Consider the following 23,717-nt stretch of genomic DNA (forward strand, 5'->3'; position numbering starts at 1 on the left):
AGTTCTTTCCATATCTTTGAAGTGCAGAAATCTGCTAGTGCTCAGTGAAGTGGGAGGCCTGAGCTTCTCTAGGAGGACTGAGGCTCAAACAGTGAAGGGGGGGGGGGGTTGGGTTGTGCAATGAGAAAGGCTGTTGCAACTTTAAAAGTCTCATCTTTATGCCTGCCAGCGACTGATGTTCCTCACTCAGGGAGCAAATTGAGTTTGCATGCCTTGATGACTCATTAACATGGCCTTTGCAGCACTTCACCAATGCCCCTGTGCATTCGAACATATTCCATTTTTAATAGTTTTATGTAGAGGAATTGATTTGGTGTAATGTCATCGACTGTTCTTTTTTCTCCTCGCTTGATTTGAACTTTGTGTTCTGAGCATGTCGGAGCACTCATTTTTGATTTCACTGCACAAGTGCGGCGGTTATTTATGTCCCAGAGACAGATGGGAAATCCCGTTTTAAGTCACTTTGTTTATCGTCTTGCAGTAATTTACAGTACACACCATCTGAACACAGATTTGTTTTTACATCTGAATTTAAATTGGCTTATTTTATTAATGTAAAGCACCTTAAATGGATTGAAAAAAAAACCCACAAACATCATTTCAGCTGTAATGAGCAATTTGGGTTTGCAAGATTCCAAGCTGTAAATTTTCAAAGCCTCCAGCACATGATGCTTTAGCGCGCAGTAACTGTCACGCTGGCTATACTTAATCAGAAAAAAAAACATAAAACGGTAGCAGCGAGCCTCAAGATCAGTTGTGGTTCATTTACGGAAGTAATACAATTAATTATTAGTGTTTAGTTCCTCACATGATCTGTGTGACAAAAGACCTTTTCAGCTATAATTCACAAAACAGATGCAGCATATGGTTTGTGTAATAATCAGTTAAGATTTCCATGAAGAATATTGGTAAATGGTTGGCATGGTAACAAATATTAGAGACTTGTATAACGGTAATTTAATAGGTTTGGTAGCTATGTATATATTTAATCTGACTTAGTTTTAACAGGGTCAAAATGGTTATATGTCAGGTGAAAAGCATGTTAGCTGAGAACTGCTGTACCTAATTCAACACTTTACGTAATTGTACAATCAAGCTCCAGTTGTGTTTCATAGATTTCTCAGCCCCATAATTTGACTCAGTACGTATATAAACTGGCAACATGTTGTGATGCTTGAATGCACTATTCATAAGTGCATATTTGATTTATTCCTCAATATATAATATAATAATATAAGTAAACTAGGGCAGGGTGACTGCGGTGTCCAGCTGTGATACCAGTAAGACGCATATAAGACTAACTGCTGAATGTTTGTAATGCTAATAAGTTCTCGCTGCTTCTCCAAAATCCTGAATCTGATTAACGACTATTAAAAACCTGATGTTGACATAGAAAAGAAGTACGTTTCTATTTCATGTAGCTACAGAAGTGGGATTCTACAGCTGTGTGGCCTATTTCTCATCTAAATATTTATTCAGACAAGTTCAAGTACATACTGCAAAAGGAATTTGACATTTCGGCGACTGCCAGTGTGTTTTTCCAGCTTTTAAAATTATGAGCAAGGACCAGTCACAGCTAATGCTTGTGTTTTTTTTTGTTTTTTTTTTACACTCACTTCAGTGTAGGTGTATTTGTTGATTTGTGGCTTGAGAAAACTGTCAGTCAACTTAATTTTATTTTATTTTTTTTTTTGCCAAAAAGCCTTTCAGAATTTCCACCTGTTTTTTTTTTTTTCTGTTGTTTATCATTTATTTAATCTTTTTGCTGTTACTCAAACTAAAGGAGTGCTCTGGAGATGTCATATGAGGTTTTTGGAGCCTCTGAGCAGCACCACTGTTTCTTAACTTAACAGATGAGTAATCAAATAATGAATGTTATATAACTTTACTGCAAAGACGTTACCTTCATTTGTCCTTCACTAGTGGTTTGGTTTTTGTGACTGTTTTTTGTGGTTTGTTACTACAGAGTGTATCAAAAAAAAAAACAAAAAAAAAACACATTACATTTTGAACACAATACATTTTGAAAAATTACCCCTAGTTTCGCACTTGATAATTTTTTGAATATTCTTTTATGGATATCAAGGCTAAATTTGGGTTAACCTAACCCTAACCCTAACCCTAACTGGGCCTGTACTCAGCGACATTTTCAGGCCTAAACAAGTTGAATTAACTTTGAAAGGCAAGAACAGCTGCCATGGGTAAAGAAATGAAACTGACATGGTGGCCAAAGTGTTAATGCTGTAACCTGGCAATTTTGTGGAAAACAAGATGGATGCCCATTGACCCCTCCCATGACCTTGGATTGGATCTAAATCCCACCGCTACTTTGCGCAAACCACTTTTAACTTGGATTGCACAATTTGCCTTTACTCACTCATGCATGAAAACCTGAGTCTGTAAATTTGGACAAATATCCACCAATCCCCTACCTACCGACATCCATAAAAGAAAATTCCAAAAATTATTAAATGCAGAACTGGGGGTAATTTTTCAAAATCTACATATATATATATATATATATATATATATATATATATATAGTATATATATATATATTTTTTTTTTTTTTTTTTTTTTTTTTTTTTGATACACCCTGTATAACGCTGTTTCAGCCGGCTCTTTCCACAGAGAGAGATATTTTTGTGCTGTATCTGCTATCGACCATACGTGCTCCTATGTTCACCCATCACATCCTCTTCTTGTGTCTTTCCCCCCTCAGGATACCAGACGGTCAGGCAGAAGCCGGGTCCCTGGCCGCGGGGAGACTGCGCTCCCTGGAAGATCAGCTAACCAGAGCCAAACAGAAGATCCACAGCTTCCAGAAACTCACTGGAGATGGTAAGCAGGGCAGGGCCACCTAAAAGGTTACAGGGAAGGATTTGGCACAGAGCTTGCAAATATGAAAGGATTGATTCGTGAGGGTTTGACTATATATGGTAGTAGAATCAGGCAGAGGCTCTTGTGAGATTTCGCCTGCAGTCAGAACAGTAGTCTAGTCCAGCATTAAGCCTGCTCTAGCTTAGCAGTAGTTGCTTTTCCACTGACCCTCAAATTGCGCAAATATAACTTGCACATAAAAATTTAACTAATGGAAAAATGACAGTTTCACCAAAAGTCTCATTTTTCGCGCTGGCAAGAAGTGGTTTTTCGGCGTAAATTATATGTCGTGCAAAACTGCAATGGAAAGACCTTTTTTCGCAAGTAGAGTCAGGTGAATGTAAAAAACGGATGCTGACGTACGTTACAACAAGCGAAGAAGAAGAAACATGTCGCGGTATGTGTGGACACACCAGGAAACCCAATCATTTTTAATTTATTACAAGATAGAAGGGTAATATATAATAATAATGAATATATCTGTGAATCAACACCATATTTACGTTCGTCGCCATGTTCATGGAATGACTTCTCGTGTCATCTCGCGATAATAAATAAACAAATCATTGCATTTTGTGATTTAATGGAAAAACCAACATTACGCACTTGTGTTTTTTTTCGACATTTAGTAAATATCGGTATCGGTTTTGCGCATATGTCCGATGGAAAAGCGACTAGTGATGATGGCAGAGCTTTGCCGTCGGATGGGCAGGGTCATGTGTGTGTTTGCCACTCTAAGCAGTGGTCAGAGGGGCAGAGAAAGCTGTCAGGTGAATGGGGAAATGTGTGAATGAAGTGGAAGCAGTGTGAAGGCCCCAGTGGCAGAATGGGTGTAAGAGAGTGGAGAAAAGAGACAGACAGTGAGAAAATAAAGGACATGTAAGCGCGGAGGGCAGCACAGGGTCAGCTTTTCCATCTTGCCGCAGGGAAAGAAAAAGCTAAAAATACCCTCCAGCTTTTTTCCACCAAGGGAAGGGAGTGAAGGGAGAAGAGATAGAAATGTAAAAAAAAAAAAAAAAAAAACCTCTTACCTCCTCCACCACCACTTCTTCTATCCTGCTTGAGGCTGTCCTTTCCTTACCTGTTTTTTTTGTTTTGTTTTTTTGTTTTTTTCACATTGGTCCTTTCCACAGAAACCAGAGCAGGCAGTTGTGTTATCCATGTGGGTTAGTCCACATTGTTTGACTCGGGTGGAGTATAGAGTTCCTTCCTGTTGTTAGAACTGTGTGAAAAAAAGCTCATAAGAAAAAGCTATGAGGCAAAACGCACTGATCAAGTCTCTCTTAATGAGGTCAAAGCAACACCCAGGGACACAAAATGAAAGAGTAAAATTTTAATGGTTGTTTTCCAAAACTACCATTGTTGTGCTCCTCGCTTCTGGAATTCCTTTCTTGACCTCTTTGTATTCTTTTTTCTTTCGCTATCCTCCTGGCTGTGTTCACAAGGAAGTTCTTTTGAGGTTAACGTCATTGATTCATTGTTACAAACCCCATACCTGTGTTTCATAAGAGTATCAGCTGAGTGTCTTTGTTATGTTTTTGTTGTGAGTTATGTTCCCTTAACTTTTTGCTGCAGGCCCGGGGCCCACTCAGGAGGAGCTACGGAGGAGGGTGGAAAACGGCGTGAAGGAGTTCTGGTACTTTGTTCGCAGCGAGGTGAAAAAATTGGCCAATGTCGAAGCAAGCGAGAGGCAGAAGTACGCGGACATGCTTCTGCAGGACCTGGGACACCAGGAAAGGTGGGCATACTCTATGGTGATGTTACACTACAAATGTCACAACTTTCCTCAGGGTTTTAAAGGAAATCATTAAATCCATGGCACGGCTGACAGGAAAGATTATTGTGTTAGGTGATAGTTGAGTGAGCAGTGACACCTAAAAAAAATTTCAAGGAGAGTTCTTACCATGACGGCTGAAATTTTCCTCCTCAATTTCATAACGTATACAATAGCAGATATTGAATTGCTAAATGGCGCCATAGACTGACTCCATAAATATGATACTGTTTTGTTTTTTTGTTTTTAACAAGTTTTAATTATGCAAGCATACTAAGTGAGTAAGTTAGATTGTATATGCGCTTTTCTGTGGAGGAGGATGAGAGCCAATGGAGAAAAAAAAATTAAGGTCCAATAATTTATTTTTTTAATTATTCTGAGATTAAAGTCAGACTTCTGACTTTTTTCTCAGAAATCTGACTTTAATCTCAAAATTCTGACTTTTTTTCTCAGAATTCTGACTTTAATCTCAGAATTCTGACTTTGGTTTTCTCCGAATTCTGACTTTTTTTCTCAGAAGTCTGACTTTTTTTCTCAGAATTCCGACTTTTTTCTCAGAATTCTGACTTTTTTCCTCATCATTCTGACTTTTTCCCTCATCATTCTGGCTTTACTCTCAAAATTCTGACTTTTTTCTCAGAATAATAATAAAAAACCAAATATATTGGACCTTTCCAGTGGCTCTAATCCTCTTCCGTAGATTTTCAAAGCAGCAATTCCAAAGGGCAAGGTACATAAATGTTTTATAAACCTCTAAAAGATATTCAAAATTTATACATTTAATAGCACTAATAAAACTAAAGATTGTAAAAAGCAATTAACTGGCACATCTGTTACATACAGGCAACATGGTGGTGCAGTGGTTAGTACTGTCACCTTGATTCCGACACCTGGGTTCGATTTCCTTGGGGGACCTTTCTTTGTGGCGTTCACACATTCTCCTCATGTCTGCGTGGGTTCTCTCCGTGTACTCCAGCTTCCTCCCACTGTACAAAGACATGCACTAATAGGTTAACTGGTCAATCTAAATTGCCCATATGTGTGAATGTGAGTGTGATTCCTTGTTTGTCTCTATATGTCAGCTCTGTGAGGAAGTGGCGACACGTCCAGGGTGAACCTCGCCCTCGCCCCCTTTTTGCTGTAGCACCCCCACGACCCTCTCAAGTCCAGAAGATGAATGTATGAATCTGTTACATATAAGGCATTGTTACCAAGATGTCCCTCTCTTGGATAGCCTGACTTTTCCTTTTAGTGTTAATTAGTAAGTGTCACACTGTCGACCTGCTCATCACAAGTTTAGGTGCAAGAATTTATGTTTCTTGCTTTTTCACACTCAGGCAGTGGCAGATTGCAAGCACTTTCACTTAAGTTGAATATAAATGTGACATAAGTGCACATAACATGAATGTTTGCATTTAAAGCAAATGTATAGTTCTGCTGCCAAGTTGTGCTCATTCATCTGTACTTTTACATAAGAAACAGTTTGAATCAAGATATTGAACTTGTATGTATTATTTAATAGCCTCTGCACTTTTATCTCATACACACATTTGTACTAAACTGATCAACATATATCTAAGCAGCACCCTAGACACCCCACCATCACAGTGTTCATTGAGTCATAAACATATTACTTGCAAATATAGGCATGCTACGTATCATTTGAAGGTTTAGATTCTTCATATTTTGCTGTTTAGGTATTTTTTATGGAAATCATGAGCACTAAATAACAATTCATGATAAAGTCAAGACATGTGTCAAGGATTATTCATCTTCCTTTAGTTCAGGGCTAATGAATTATGATTTAAGGAGGTCTGGATAGAGAAAATATCCTTGTGTACAGGTCTATTATTGAAGTCACATTATCATTCTACCAAAATCTGCATAATGTGAAGCCAACCACTCAGATCAAATGAAACAGGCTATAATTCGACGTCATTTTAACAATATTTATTTTAGTGCAACTCTGGACTCCAGAGGGTTAGGTATTATTGGACCTACTGGTTTTTGTATGAAAAGGAGTTAAAATCCCGGTAACACAATATCAGTATTTTAAGTCTTTGTTTTTCTTGGCTCATGTGCGCCGTGTTAATAAGAGACTCACTATTGTTTACCAAGTGTTTAAACTAACACATTAGCTTGAGGCCACAGTAACAGTAGTAGCGAAGACACAAGGGCAAAGGTCAAACACACACCCCTGTGTTATCTGGCTGGCATGCTTTCAGGCACAGTTGAGTGTAGAAACGGCCTGGTGTCACTTAGCCAAGTGGTTCATTGTAATCCTGCTGAAGTGGCTTACTGGGCCCATTGTCTTAGTCATTGCTGCCTAAGCAGCTTTTCAAAGTCTGATTCCTCACCCCATGCACACAGACATGCATGTATACACACACTCTCCCACTGATGACAGACTGTTGGACTTTCCCTTTTCCTTCTAAGCCGCTCAGATTTTTTTTTTATGCACTGCAATGCAAAGACTGGAAGAGCCAGTGCAGATAGGGGCAGAGGTGGAAAGAGCAGCGGAATATTTGACACGAATAAACGCACTGGTTCTCATTGAAATTCAGCCCATGAAGGGGGTAAGTGTCCTTGTCTCCCAAATTTCTGAAGAAAAGGTAAAAATAAGGACATTAAAGTATGCAGCTACTATCCAGAAATCACCACCACATTATGAAGAGCTTTCAGTTTCGCAAAGTTTTACGGGCAGAGGAAATGACTAGTTCACTGAGGTGTGGAACAGAGCTTTTCAAAGTCCAAAGTCCTGCAGAGAGTGTACATGAACCCTGGAACACAATGAATTGCAAGTTTCAGGGTTCCCGCGATGTCTTAAAAAGCCTTAAAAGTCTTGAATTTACAAACCTGCATTTGATACCTTAAAAAGTCTTTAAAAGGTATTAAAATTTGATATAGTAGGTCTTAAATTATGTTCCCATGAGCTTGTTGGCTGTATTAGGTTTAAATATGTCTAGGAAGTATTAGTTGACTCAGTTCCACCTGTTACAACCCGACAATTTATATTGAAATTAGGAACCAATTGTCACAAACGTTGCAGACCCTGATGAGAGATGAGTCGGAACGATGGGAATCAAGGCATTGGAATAAATAAATACATTTTCCTATGTTCTAGGAGTCATGAATTTGTGCCAGTATGGCCGTGAAGTAGCATTAAATTCTGTTCTAAGTAGTCTTAAAAAGTCTTAAATTTAACTTGTAGAAACCTGTAGGAACCCAGTAATTACAGATTTATGCCAGTTGATGCAGTTGAAGTCCTTTATCCAGTGCAAAACTATGTGAATATAAGAAATAAATACTTGATTAGTGAAGATGCATGCTAGAAACAAGGAAAAATATCCAGCATTTGGAAAGTGAGGAACCTCTTAAAATAAGTGGTGTAACATTCATTCAAAGCGCTGTATGACGGCAAATCGTTGAAGTAAAAACTAGTGTGACAGTTTTTCTTTTCTGCTCATTTCGTCTCTAAATTGAGTGAAGACATCTTAAAACCAGAGCTTAAAAAGATCAAGCGAAAGATAAATGTATTTATAATCTTAATAATCTTGCACAATCTGCTCTTTTATTTTCATATAATGTTCTGAAAACAAGAAAACTAGATATCGGTGAGAAGAAATGACAAGATATAAGATGGCAGGTGTTAGATTAGATGAGTTTATGCACTCCCTTACATCCTATCATATGTCTTGCCAAACCCCATAATGTCTATTGTGTGATAGAAACGGGAAACTGTATGACTTTAATTGAGTTAGTTTTGAACCAATTCGAAGACAGTAGGCTTCACATATGTGTAAGACCACACACATCCCCACAGTGTCTTTAAAACAGGGTCAGCTCATCTTACGGCTCCATCATAAAACTTGTCAGATGATAGCAAAGCAATTCAAAATAAAAGGTTGATACAAGACTGTATCGGGGAATTCATGTCAGAAAGCAAACGATAAACCGCTGCCAAGAAGGACATAGCCATAAAATCAGGCTTCCTACAAAAGCATGGAATTTAATTTTATACATTTCCAGGTTTGGAAAAGTATGGAAAATGGAAACAAATGTGTAGAAAAATATTCACGTTTTCAAGATTGATACCACTGTTCTATTCTCTAAAACATAAAATTCTGAATATCTAAAAAAAAAGAACTGGATCAATCTGTTTTTAAAGGCACTTGATAGCACAGCTAAAATGTTTGTGTGAGAGCACAGACAGTAGGGCTGCACAATATTGGGAAAAAAATGACATTGCAATTGTTTTTAACCCTGCGATATATATTGCGATATGAAAAAATACTCAGGGGGATATAGTAGCGGTGTGGTGCAGACGTAAATGATCAAACAAATTAGTTGTGTTTCCTTTTGTTGTGGCGACAGGTGGAAGGTACTGTCGACACAGAACATGCGTTTCAATATCTTCCTTCATGTAGCCCAGTTTATTCCAGATAACTGACATTGCTTTTCTTTTTGGCATCAAGTCTTCGTTTTCGATGATTTTCTCTTTTCTTTTTGGCATCAAGTCTTCGTTTTCTGTGATTTTCTCTTGTTCGTTGCTCATTTTTCAATGTTGTTTCCAGCGACTCATTCCATGTACAGGGGCGTGGTCTGCTTCGGCAAACTGATTAAGAACGATTGTGATTGGTGGATCGCTGCGTGCAGTGTGTGTCAGGTACCCAGGCTGAACTTAGATGAGAACACATTGAGTTCATTTGCCTCCTACATTGCAGGACCTGCAATGTGACTATTGCACACACGTGCATCGCGATGATGATGCTCAAACGATATATCGTGCAGCTCTAACACACAGCAGGCTAGGCGTCCCAGAAAACATTTGGGCAACAACTGACAAATTGAATGTCCAGCTTTCTGCTCTTATCTTCCTCTAACCCATTTTAAGGCCCGCCCAGGTGTCATCAAATTTCACTGCTGCTGTGACGGACAGGCCATGTCCACAGACTGTTTGTGAGCGAGCTATTCAACATGCATTGTATGATCGTTGGCAGAACTCATAATGGGTAGATGTAAATATCATCACCTCAAGAACATTTCTAGGATTAAAGGACTGATGTCGCAACAGGACCTTGAAAAACTTGTCCATGCATTTATTTGTAGTAGTATCTTCTCTGGTCTGCCTAAAAAGTCTGTCAGACGACTGCAGCTGATCCAGAATGCTGCTGCTCGAGTCCTCACTAAGACCAAGAGTGTGAACCACATCAGTCCAGTTCTGAGGTCTCTACACTGGCTCCCTGTCTCTCAGAGAATAGACTTTAAAATTCTCTTGCTAGCATATAAAGCATTGAATGGTTTAGGCCCAAAATACATCAGAGACCTTCTAGTCCAGTATGAACCACCCAGACCACTCAGGTGGTCTGGTGCAGGTCTGCTGTGTGTTCCCAAAGTCAGGACTAAACATGGAGAATCAGCGTTCAGTTTCAATGCTCAGTATATCTGGAACAAACTACCAGAAAATATCAGGTCTGATATCTGAGAGTCTGAGTTCTTTTAAGTCGAGGTTAAAGACTCACCTGTTCACTGCTGCCTTTGACTAAAAGGCTTTTGAATTTTTAAATTTTATATTCTCTTTTGAAACTCTGCACTGCAGCTCTCACTTTAACCCTTTCATGCACGAATTATGAGAACCTTAATCAAATTTTTTTCCTGAGTGTTTTTATTCGTCTTTAGGCATGAGAAAAAAAACAATGCGATTGAAAATTTTCTTGTGAAAAATAAATTAAAAATAAAATAAAAATAATTTAAAAAAAAAACAAAACATAAATACATAAAAAAATAATAATGAAAAAAATTTCTTATGAGCGTATTTTTCATGAATTTGCAAAAATGTCCACTCAGCTGGACATCACACGTTTAATTTTTGACGCACAGAAACATGTATTTACTGATAAATTGTGTGAAAACTATGGGGAGGACTTGTGATTCTGGGGGTTTATGTTCAGGAGAGATCTACATAATGTTACCAATTCATGCCAGAAAAGATATGTAGTGTCTTAAAAGTTTAATAAAGATATGTGTAAAAAAAAAAAAAAAGAACAAAATCCATGAATATACAAGAGAACAGCTGTAGAATAGCTGTCCACTGGAGTGACCGCTATGCATGAAAGGGTTAATATGTGTGTGTTTTTATATTTTTGGATTTTATGTGTTGTTTTCTTACTTGCTGTTTTTAATCACCTTTTACATGTTTCTTTTTATAATGTTTTAAACGTGCTTCTTTTTCCCTGTCGTTGTATTTCAATGTCCTGTGTGAAGCACCTTGAATTACCTCGTTGCTGAAATGTGCTATACAAATAAACTTGCCTTGCCTTGCCTAAATTCTCTGACGACTGGCTCATGAATCCCAAATGTAAAGACTGGTTGGCTAGTTGGAATGTTTTTTACCAAGACATCTGGAAATTAGGGTCTGGAAAAAGTATGGAATTTTAAAATTCAAACATGTAGGAACCCTGTAAAATTAAGTGCATGCTTGCGTAATTTTAATGTAAATATAATTGTATGTTCATTGTACATTCAGCAGTGCAATTCTTCCCATTCATTTCCTGAAATGTCGGGGGAAGTTGAGCTCTTCCCTTGCTGTCTCAAAGCAATCGCCTCTGATCCCCAGGTACACACCAGAGCATACCCCCAGCATATATGCAGGATGCCATGGTTATGTGGTGTTCCTCTCCTGTCTTACTGCCAAATCCTTCGGGGATTGTCTGCTGATTCCTCCTTGTTAAATTTGCGGCCAGCAAGGTTTGCTTTTCTTTTCCACAGAGGGTCAGTGATCGTTCCCCTGTGCACTACTGGAAACGAGTTTGACATCCGTTCACACTGCTTCAAATTGGGACAATGAGTAATGATACTAGTAGTGTAGAGATAGGCCGTATTCACCATGCAGCATATTTGAAATGAGACATGGTACGTTCATCTGCTCAGTGTTTCTTGCATGCACTACTGAATATATGCATAAGAACTCTCAGTCACACAGGATGTGACTGATTTGGGTCAAAGAAGTGAGTAATAAATTAGGCTTGCATAAGTGTGTGTGTGTGTGTGTGTGTGTGAGAGTGATGTGTTTGCATCTGCCCTTAGCTGCAAACATCAGAGCTCTTGGGCATGTTTTGGAAGTAGATGGTCACGATATTTGGCAGTGTCTGACATGGACACAAATTCACAGTCAGAGGCTTGCAGATGGCAAACTTAATCCACGAAAGAGCTAAAAAAAAAACAAAAAAAAACTAGAAATATGTAGTTGGAGTCAGACAGTATGACAAAGTTTACACTTTTTCTCATTCCCTAAACTATATTTAGCTGTGACAGTGTTTACTAATGTTAACGTATGCTCCCTGGTATCAAATTAGCCGTATCATGTGATCAGAGTTTAGAGTCATGCACTTGGATCTTCATCACTTGAGTCCTGGATTAGGTCTTGATGTCTGGAAAATAAGCAGATAAACAAAACTTCCCCTAGAGATATCAAACCACATATGTCGTCGAAACATCCGGCCCTTCATTTGACTTTTTCTCACCATATTTAACTTTGCATCATTTCCGTGATGAATATACATGAAAGTTCCTTCTGCGTTCAAGATTGCCATCTGAGTATATAACCACAAACCACCCGCTAGTTTCTACCTTCTCAGCTCTAGCACACCTACGTGTTGGAATGTCAAGGGTAAAAAAGAAAAAAAAAAACGTTAAGAAAAAAAACATTAGAAAAGCAAAGAACAGTATCATAGTGACTGATCTATTTTTAAACCTAATTATGGACTTGTCATGTACAAATCAGACTTGAGTTTTTGCATGTTGGAAAAAATGAAGTTTATTAAGTAGAAATGTTATAAAAGGAGTGTCAACACTAGCTTTGTTGGTTTAGTAAAGTTAGAATGACCACACATTTGCATTCCTCAGTCTTAAAATCTGGATATATGGTAAATATGTACAGTACAAAAAGAAAAAACGGCTTCTATGTTATATGCTCTTAAAACTTTAATTCAGACCGTGTAAGATTTATTGCACTATTTTTCTGTTGTTTTATACCAGGTTTCATTCAACACATGTTCCTACTTGTTTGTGTTGCTGCTTGTCATGGGGTCAGGGGTCACACTAAATACTGACTTTAACTTTTAGAGCCCATTTAGTTCAGTTTTTTGTGTGTCTTTGGATGGATGGATGGATGGATGGATGGATTTATTTCGAACATGAATGTCAAAACAGAAGAAAATAAATGAACAAAACACTTAAACATAAGACGTATAATACATATTTGAAAAGGAGTGAGAAGAAGTATAACTTATAAATTCCCACCCCTTCTCCTTAAATAATTAATAACAGTAATAGTTCCTAGTCTTCCTAGTCTAAGCATATCTATACTATATACTATAATATGACTGATACTTATTAAATAATTTGGTTTCTGGCTTTATATTATTATGAACAAATATAATATGATTTACATAAACATATAATACAATAATATATTTGTAAATACATATTCATATACACACACACACACACACACACATATATATATATATATATATATATATACACACACACACACACACACACACACACACATATATATATACACACACACACACACACAGGGTGGGGAAGCAAAATTTACAATGAACATTTAGTTGTTTTTTCTCAGCAGGCACTACGTCAGTTGTTTGGAAACCAAACATATATTGATGTCATAATCATACCTAACACTATTATCCATACCTTTTCAGAAACTTTTGCCTATATGAGTTATCAGGAAAGCAAACGTCAAAGAGTGTGTGATTTGCTGAATGCACTCGTCACACCAAAGGAGATTTCAAAAATAGTTGGAGTGTCCATAAAGACTGTTTATAATGGAAAGAAGAGAATGACTATGAGCAAAACTATTACGAGAAAGTCTGGAAGATACTATTAAAGAAGAATGGGAGAAGTTGTCACCTGAATATTTGAGGAACACTTGTGCAAGTTTCAGGAAGCGTGTGAAGGCAGTTATTGAGAAAGAAGGAGGACACGTAGAATAAAAACATTTTCTATTATGTACATTTTCTTGTGGCCAATAAATTCTCATGACTTTCAATAAACTAATTGGTCATACACTGTCTGTCAATCCCTGCCTCAAAATGTTGTAAATTTTGCTTCCCCACCCTGTACACAAACACATACTTGTCCATCCTCATAACACCCAGTAATACCCAACACCTCCTTCATCCCTGTACCTCTTAAAAATTGCATCTTTTTATCTCCTTTTAAATAGTTTCATGCTTGGACATTGTTTTAACTTATATTGAATCTGTTCCACAGTCTCACCCCACTGACTGAAACACAAAAACCCTTCCTAGTCGTGCGTATTAAGTGAATTTTAAAGTTAATTTTCCCCCTTAAATTACAACCTCCTCTCATGAATACTGAATAATTTCTGTATATTTGTTGGTAACAGATTATTTTTAGCTTTGTACATTATTTGAGCTGTTTGATAGTCCACAATGTTTGTGAATTTGAGTAATTTTGACTGTAAAAATAATGAGTTTTGTGTGTTCCTGGTAGTCTTTTAAGACTGTGCTCACATTTCTTCTATATTCTTATTATATGTGAAGAAAAAGAGTGAGAAGTATGTATGCACATTTCATCCCTCCAAAAACAACAAAGCTAAAGGTAGCCTAAGACTTTTACACACTATATTTCAATATGTTTTGATATCAAGCCTGTTATTTTTTTTCCTGATGAAGGCTTAATACCAAAATGCATGAAGTGTAGTTGTTTTTATTGGGGTAACTTGACCATCCCATCACAATAAATTTTTATATTTTTATGAGAGTGCTTTGGGATGTTGTGTTTCCGGAATAAAGTTTATCATTAATTAACCACCTTTACTACCTTCATTTTCTGTATGTTCATTACAAGGTTCAAGGTGACTTTATTAATACCTGTAGGTAGATTTGTTCTGCAGTCTGGAGAGGGCATCTCAAACATTAAACAAAAAAGACATTAAAACCACAGGACACATACAAGGGACAGATTAAAAACAGCACAGACAAAAGCCATGGACAAGTACCTCCAGCAGCTCACAGACTAGAAATAATTAGATTAAAAAAAATGACTAAAATAAATAAGTCATCAGATATCACTAAAAACTACACTTAGTAGTAATGTCATTGTTGACAGCATGTTGATTAATTGATTGGTTGAAGGAACATTATGTTTCAGGACAGTCTGTATGAAAGGATCCTTAAGGTAAAAACTAATATATAAAACAGAGAAAATGTCCATTACATTGTTTCGCATGAGTTGTTGCGAAGTCGCTCTGAGGCTTGTAGAAATAAGCTCCACATCTGTCAGATTCTTCACTAATAGGATGATTATGAGGCATCAGCAGTTCTGACATAACTTGAATGAAGACTGATGTACAGATACAAACATTTGTGTCGACATAACGTCAGTCTTAAAGGGGTCATATTTTGCTAAACTCACTTTTGTCAGTCTTTGGTACATTTATTTGTGTATTTGGACCCTAATAAAGTTTGATTTTGAACCCTCCAGGTGCTGCAAAGCTATCTTTATGTCTTATATTTTTATATTTATTTATCTATTTATCTTTATTTTTATATTTTTATCTTATATATTTATTTTTGGCAAAAATCAAGTGTATTTCTACAACCCGTTTCAATTCCTGCTTAATTTGTTACGTTTTAAAACTAATTACTTCACAACATTTGCATATGTAAGGTCAAGACTTCCGACGAACATTTCTCCGAGTACACCACCCCATCTCCAACATCTCACCATTGTTTCATTGATGCTAAGCTTAACGTGCAGCAGCTCTAGTTCCTTCTTCGTCAGCCGGATCGATCTTTAGCCCAGAAAACATGAATTAGCCGCATCATTTTTGAGCCGCGGGTTCACAATGTGTGGAAAAAAGTAGCGGCTTATAGACCGTAAATTACGGCACCTAAAACGTTCAGTTGTTGGTTGTATTAACGAACACAAATAGCTGAATGGGACAGAAAGCATGGCCAACAACCTGGAGGGGATGGGGCTTGAAGTGGCTCATTTGCATTTAAAGGGCCAGTGCTCAAAACGACCTTTCTGGTGTCATTACTCAGAAATAGGGTTGAAGATGGACCTGTGGAGTTGACTTAATGAAGAATTCAGACCCCAGCATAGCATTTACAGTTTATGTAGACCACAGGGAAATGGTTTAAAATGCATAATTCCATTTTTAAAAAAAAGCTAAATATCACTCCTTTAAATTGTAGATTAATCATCAAAGTTTTGAAGTTGATAATTAATTTAGAAAAATGTATGTACAAAGTAAAACTGTCTGCTTTAGACTCCTGGGTTTGTTTTATAGCTGCTGCTCTTTGAGTGACCAATCTGACTCTAATCCATTTTAAAGATGCCGGTGCTATGGTAACACAAGATTATATTTCCTATCTTTTATTTTATTTTTATGATATCAACCCTTTGGAGATGTAGTTTTGCTCTTTGTATTTATCCGTGGGTGGATTTTTTTGCTTATATTTTACCATCCTGGCAATGCCCAGAGATTTGGTGAATATTAGACTGTAGATAATACTGTTGCCAAAATCAAAGGCTGAATATGCTGGCAAAGTAATGAAGTACCATGTGGACATGGTGCAGTTTTTGAGCACTGTTAAAAATGAGCTTTCAGAATCCTAGAATCTCATTATTAATCAGTGTTTTTTTGTGTGTGTGTTTTAAAGTGAACAAAGATTATCAATTTAAATCAAATTTTATTTATATAGCACCAAATCATAACAAATGTTATCTCATGACACTTTACAGAAACCCAACAGAATCCTCCAGGAGCAAACACTTGCGAGTGGTGACAATGGAAGGAAAAACTTCCTTTGAACAGGCAGAAACCTGGAGCAGACCCTGACTCCTGGAGGATGGACATCTGCCTTGACCAGTTGGGGTTAGAGCAGTGGTTCCCAACCTTTTTTGGCTCGTGACCCCATTTTAACATCACAAATTTCTAGCAACTTCAGACATTCAAAACTGAGCCTTTTTTTTTGTGATCATGAAATAGTTTGCTGTACTATGTTGCTATATAATGTATATTATTATGGTATCAGTGCGGTTGTATCAGAGTACTTTTTACAAGTACGAGTACAAGTATCGGACCTGATACCCGATACTGGTATTGATATCGGTGCATCCCTAATCACAACTATATGGTTGAGTTGACTGTTGATTTGTGTGTTGTTGCAGGTCAATCATGACAGACCTGTACTACCTCAGCCAGGCAGATGGAGTGGGCGAGTGGAGAATGAAGGAGGCGAAAGACCTGTCAGATCTGGTCCAGAACAGAATCACCTATCTACAGGTAACTACAGACACATCTCCTGTTCTGCTAAATGGCCACATCCTCTTTTTTTTTTTTTTAACTTACACAAAGTAGGGCTGCACGATTAATTGATTTTAAATCGAAATTGGATTTTTTTAATTAGGACGATTTTTAAGAAAGGGAAATCGTCAAATCGATTTAATCTTTCTCGTGCCTCCGGGTCGCGCGCCTGCGGGCTACCGTAGGCTCCTCCTCCAGGCTACTGTAGGCTCCTCCTCCTATCTGTGACAGCAGTCTTTCATAGAAGTCTGTGTAATGACCACAGACATTAAATCTGTTAACAAGCCCACAGTACTTACAGCAATATAAGCCACGGATCCCCCAGTTTAAATAAGGCCGCATGAGGATCACTCATATTACGTGGTCCACGCACACACGACTGATGCCTGTCACTGACTTACATTGGTATCACTTCTGTGGGCCCAGATACCCCAAAAAAGGAAAAAAAAAAAACTTTTTTTTTTTTTTTCTTTTTTTTACCTCCCCCAAGGAGGTTATGTTTTTGCCGGCGTTGGTTTTGTCTGTCTGTGTGCAAGATAACTCAAAAAGTTATGGACAGATTTGGATGAAAATTTCAGGAAATGTTGATACTGGCACAATTAATTTAGTCCTCTTGCTAAAATTTTCATCCACAAATGTAAGTTCTGTATCACAAAACCAAGTATTTTTTTTTTTTTTTGAAAGATGTTGAACTTTATTTAAAGCTGTTAGATAAATCTGGAACCAAAAAGGCTCTAAAAACCATCAGTATTTGCTCTGATTTCGACATTGTATTGTAGTGTATTCCCCCTGGCAAACTTATGTTGTTTTTTTGTTGTATACATTGTTTGTATACTCCATTTTAAAGATTTAATGAAGAAAATAAAACTTCTGTGGGTTCATCACGTGATACCATCACAGATTTGATGCAGGGAGCCGTGCCTTGCATTGTGGGCAGCTCATGAAAATTACAGGCTGACTTCTGCTGTCTTTTGTAGTTTTACCCAAAAATCGAAAATCAAGTTTTTAGAGGAAAAAAATCTGGAATTTTTTTTTTTTTTTGCCAAAATCGTGCAGCCCTAACACAAAGTCACACACATGTTGACATAAATAAAATTATATGAATGTTTCCCTGACGTACAAATACGCATATGCATTTTCGAAGACATTTTTCACACATGGTCTCATTTGCACCATCCATAACTGTCAGCATCAGTTTCTACAAGGAGCAGGTGAGTGGTGTGATAGCAGACAGTCGGATCTGACAAGCAGGATTCTTGTTGCTTGTCAGCGGTTTAGTGATACACACACACACACATACATACACACACATGCAGGGAAGCAAAATGACAGATTGGCAGACACGCATATGCAGAAATGCAAAAATGTCAAAGACAGACACAAACACAGACGAGAGAGATGGATGGATGGATGGACCGCTTACACACACAGAACCTGAGACTCAAGGCCCATCCGTTCACCCCCAACCACCCCTGCTCCCCGGCCCTGGTGCTGCAGGGTTCTGGGGTTGGAGGTGCGGTGTGTCGCGGCACCGCTCCCTGCAGCATTAATGAGGCGGTGTGTTTGATGAAGAGGACCCAGTCAGTCTGGCTGGGCGGAGACAGCACCACTAACAGCTGCTGTCACCACCGCTGAGGGATCACACCGCTCCACCAGCTGCCATCGCTAATTCATCACGCACACACACACACACACGCAGTCGTGCACAGATGGATTCGCCCATACCTACACAAGCAATCGACGCACGCACGCAAAAAACGCACTCGGCCACAAGATTGATGCACACGCTCATACGCGACGAAACGCTCGGCTTGTGTGTCCCTTGCCATTTCGTACGCACACACTCACATCTAAATGTACACATGCACACGCGCACACATAGACGGACTCCTCCCTCCTGTCCTGCTGTCTCCACCACCCGCACTTTCCTCTCACTTCATTCCTGGTTTAACTAACTCCATCTCTGCGTCTGCTCCATCTGTCTACCCATAACATACACCGAACATGCGTGACTCCTTCAGATGGTCGCTGTTGAACGAGCTTTTCGTCTCTCTTTGCATTCCGAACCTTTTACACAGCGGTTTTAGTCGGCAAAGGCGGCATCAAATTTAGTTCATTGCCGTCGCATGATAATTGTTTTTTGTGCCACATTTTTCCAGAGATTACAGCTTGTCTCGTAATAAGGGTAATGTCATTAAGGATTTTAGTTGTGGTTGATTTGGCGTGACCTTCAGTTACTGGTGGTAATGAAAAGTGTATTTTAATACAAGCGGAAACCTCTCACAGCAATCATGTCCGTCCAGGTCAAATTGGTCACAATAAGCAGATCGTAATTATGGACAAGCCTTTAATTTGTCGCTTGTCTGTAAATTTAACATGAGGTTTATTTATTTACCTTGAAGTGTCGCTAGTGGAGTTTTTTTTTTTTTTGTGCCTCTTTTGTTGACATATGATTGTTGTTCTAACTGGGGGGAGAAAAAAAAACCTCCAGATATTCTCCAACTCAGAATCAAAAAGGAGGGTTTTTCCCAATTCAGCTTCTTGTAGTTGCAGTTCAAACACTATGACATCACCGTCAGATCGATCGTTGCCTCAGCAGCCTTCCTGTTCAGTTTCTTAAAGATGAAATTCTCTCCTTTTTCAAACCAGCCTATGGAAACTGTAACATTTCAGTTGCACCGGATAAGTGTTACATCAACAGGTGCTTTTTTCATGTATATTTGTTTTCTGTTTTCATTCAAACAAGACAAATTTCAGCGTGAATGCAGTGTCGCCTTAAGATATAAAAAGGCTCCAGATGAGCACACTGTACAAAGACTACTTGATTAGTATATGAATGAATGAATGAATATTTTATTGAAGTGTCATATACTTATACGATTATGGGCTTATAAGACTCTATTTTTTTAACACATATCTTTATTAAGGTTTTCACACATTACATATATTTTCTGACATGAAATGATAACATTGAGTGAGTCTCCCTTTAACATAAATGCCCAGAACCCCCCCCGCCCAAGACCACCTCTGAATTTTGAAACGGCTATGAAAGTAAATAACATAAAATAATAATTGACAAACAATATATGTACTACTGACTTTAATTCTTCTCAACATCCATTTTTTTTATGTCTGATACATAACACTGGTCAACAACAAATTTATTGTTTAAGTTTTTTGAGCTGATTTAGGATAATTTTGGTGTGCTGAATCCAAAAATCACTTTAATTTTGCTCAATCAGGTCAACTTTATGAACTATGCTACATATTGGCTTTTTAACATTTTTGCTTACATTTATGGGCATTTTCACATCATTTGATACAAAATTCTTTCATATTTCTTGCAATAAACGAGTTCTGAAGATTTTACTTTTGCCAATTTATGATTGTTTTTTTTTTTTTAATATTACAGGTGAATGAAATGGCTTTGACTAGACGATCTTGCAAAAATTAGCCTGATGTATTCTGCTACATCTGCGGTGAATACACCATTGTACCTAACAGGAATCAAGTCACAAGTTTCATTAAGTGTGCTTACCAATCTTATTTTGGTATTAATTATTATATTTTGTGAAAAGATCAAATTTTTCAAACTCAAATTAGCAAAAAAAAAACCTGACCTGATTGAGAAAAACAGATGTCATTTTTGGATTTAGCGGTGCAAAATGGTCCTAATTCAGTTGAAAAAACCTAGACAACTTGCAAAAAACATTTTTTTGTAACCCAGTGTAATCAAACATCATTTAACAAAAAAAAAAAAAAAAAAGGGGGGGGGGGGTATGGTCTCACTTTATAAGTTTTGATGATGAGATATCAGGTCTTGATTGTAAAAATTTTAGAAATTAATTCCATATCTTGTGGAAGATGTGAGTTTTCCGTTTAATCCTGTACATAGCTACGCAGGATGAGAGTTCCGCAATCCATGAATTCAGCAATGGACAATCAACACTTTTCCAGCGTCTATCTATAAGCATGTATTAGACAGAGGTTCACCGGCCTACTTTCATGAGTTCTAAGGGCTAAAGTTTCTGGAATAAGACCTAGAATACAGATCTCCGGGCACAGATCACTCTGACGCTATTTACTACAAAACTATTTATGTAAACTATCATCACTCACACACAGCTGCTATAACTTGCATTCCACTAGATGGCTGCTCTACCAGGTACCCAGGATTTGCACAGAACTTGGTAAAGCAGCTTTCTCTTATTTTGCGCCATGGTCATGGAACAATCTTCAGAACACATTACAGCTTAATGATTTGGCCTCCCTGGGAGAACTCAAACCTCTGATTAAAAAAAAAAAAAATGGTGTTACTGAAGAATGCAATTGCTTTTCCTAAGCTGGATCTTGTTGTGTCTGTTGTCCTTTGTCTGTTTTTAACGTGTTTTATTTTAGAACTGTTGTAACTTTGTAATGGTGTGCTGTTTTGGCCAGGTCTCCCTCGAAAAAGAGATTTTAAGGGATTTCCTGGTTAAATAAAGTAAATGGTAAATGGACTGAACTTATATAGCGCATTTTCTACACCTTCATGGTGCCCAAAGCGCTTTACCATTCCTCACATTCACCCATTCACACACATATACAGGGTGGGGAAGCAAAATTTACAATGAAAATTTAGTTGTTTTTTCTCAGCAGGCACTACGTCAATTGTTTTGAAACCAAACATATATTGATGTCATAATCATACCTAACACTATTATCCATACCTTTTCAGAAACTTTTGCCCATATGAGTAATCAGGAAAGCAAACGTCAAAGAGTGTGTGATTTGCTGAATGCACTCGTCACACCAAAGGAGATTTCAAAAATAGTTGGAGTGTCCATAAAGACTGTTTATAATGTAAAGAAGAGAATGACTATGAGCAAAACTATTACGAGAAAGTCTGGAAGTGGAGGAAGCAACAAAAAACGTACCAAAGCTTTTATTAAAGCTCTCAAATCCAAAATCCTAAAGGATCCAACCAAATCCATGAGAAAAATGGCAATTGAACTTGAGGTAGACAACAAGACCGTTAGAAATGCAGTAAAATGTGATTTGAAGTTAAAATCTTACACAAGAACACCAAAACACTTGTTGACAACAGCAACAAATCCAACTTTAGCAATTTTTGGGAATCATGTTTATGGCCGCCTTCTAGCCCAGATCTAAACCCTCTGGATTATGCTGTTTGGGGCGTTTTAGAACATGCTACCAATAGAACATCACACAGCAATGTCGACTTTCTTAAAGATACTATTAAAGAAGAATGGGAGAAGTTGTCACCCGGCTATTTGAGGAACACTTGTGCAAGTTTCAGGAAGCGTGTGAAGGCAGTTATTGAGAAAGAAGGAGGACACATAGAATAAAAACATTTTCTATTATGTCAATTTTCTTGTGGCAAATAAATTCTCATGACTTTCAATAAACTAATTGGTCATACACTGTCTTTCAATCCCTGCCTCAGAATATTGTAAATTTTGCTTCCCCACCCTGTACATACACCAGTAGGCGGCTGCTGCCATGCAGGGCGCTGCCAGGCCCTACTGGGAGTAATTTAGGGTTCAGTGTCTTGCCCAAGGACACTTCGACATGTGGACAGTTGGAGCCAGGATGCAAACCACCGACCCTTTGGTCATTGGATGACCCGCTCTACCAACTGAGCCACAGCCGCCACTAAATAAAAGTTAAATAAATAAATAAAACAGGAAAATGACCAACATATAAAGCATATACTCAACCCAATAACAATTACATCAAACAAGGTCATTTTAGTTCGGGATCCAGTTCTTTGTCTGACTTTCCATGCCTTCCCCAAAAATCTTGCCAAACTATGTATTTCATTTTTAAACTAGAAAAGCACTCGGAGAGAACAGACCTCAACCAAGGCAGATCAGTGTGCCCCCCCCCCCCCCCCCCCCCCGCACACATGCATCACCACCAAAATTTAATCATTTGTTCCTTGCTCCAGTATCAACATTTCCTGAAAATTTCATCCAAATCCTTCCATAATTTTTTGAGTTATCTTGCTAATAGAAAAACAAACAGACAAACCCTGATGAAAATATAAAAAACTCAACAAATCCTCATCAGGCATCCAAAACAAATCAGGCTTTTTACTTTGAATATTCTCAAACATAACAGCGTAAGTGTTGGATGAGTATAAGTAAATTATTTAAACTTCATTTGTGCAGAATCGATTCTGTCTCAGGCTTTTTGATCCATTTACTGTTAGCCGTTGATCATTGTATCCATGATCACTACAGGCACTTTATACTGTAGTACAGGTTGATTGATGTTTGAAATAGCTCATGTATTGACCTCTGAACCTGTTGAACAGCTGCGGTCTGCAGCGCATGCATTCTAGCTAAACGCACATCCAGTATTTCCTGTTGCACTTTGAATTCAGTCAAGGAAAGGCACACTCTGGCAGAAAACTGGGAACTATTACAGAAAGGCAATTACAGAATGCAAATGAATGCAATGGCAAACAATGCTGGCCATAAATAATATCAAATGTGGGTTATTATAATTTTCAATATAATTCTCATTCCTTACTTCTAAATGACATACTGTTGCTTCTGCATGCATAAAATGTGTCACAACCTGTGCACTACAGGTGTTTTTCTTCAAAAGGTCTCCCAGAGGCAAATACAGGCTCTAATGAGGTGGATGTACAGTCTGTTTTTTTGAAATATAATCATGTTACAGTTA

At 37.8% G+C, this 23,717-nt stretch overlaps 1 protein-coding gene across 2 annotated transcripts in view; it reads left to right on the forward strand.

Moving 5' to 3' along the window:
• fut8b (fucosyltransferase 8b (alpha (1,6) fucosyltransferase)) overlaps positions 1-23,717 on the forward strand; it is a 142,630-nt gene that overhangs the window by 75,510 nt on the left and 43,403 nt on the right. For both annotated transcript variants that reach the window (XM_030128776.1, XM_030128777.1), the window contains 3 exons: positions 2,723-2,841; positions 4,456-4,618; positions 16,889-17,003. In XM_030128776.1, the coding sequence (XP_029984636.1) occupies positions 2,723-2,841; positions 4,456-4,618; positions 16,889-17,003 (397 nt within the window). The remainder of the gene's footprint in view (positions 1-2,722; positions 2,842-4,455; positions 4,619-16,888; positions 17,004-23,717) is intronic.

Source organism: Sphaeramia orbicularis, chromosome 24 (assembly GCF_902148855.1).
Source record: "Sphaeramia orbicularis chromosome 24, fSphaOr1.1, whole genome shotgun sequence".
In the NCBI taxonomy this organism is placed as follows: domain Eukaryota; kingdom Metazoa; phylum Chordata; class Actinopteri; order Kurtiformes; family Apogonidae; genus Sphaeramia; species Sphaeramia orbicularis.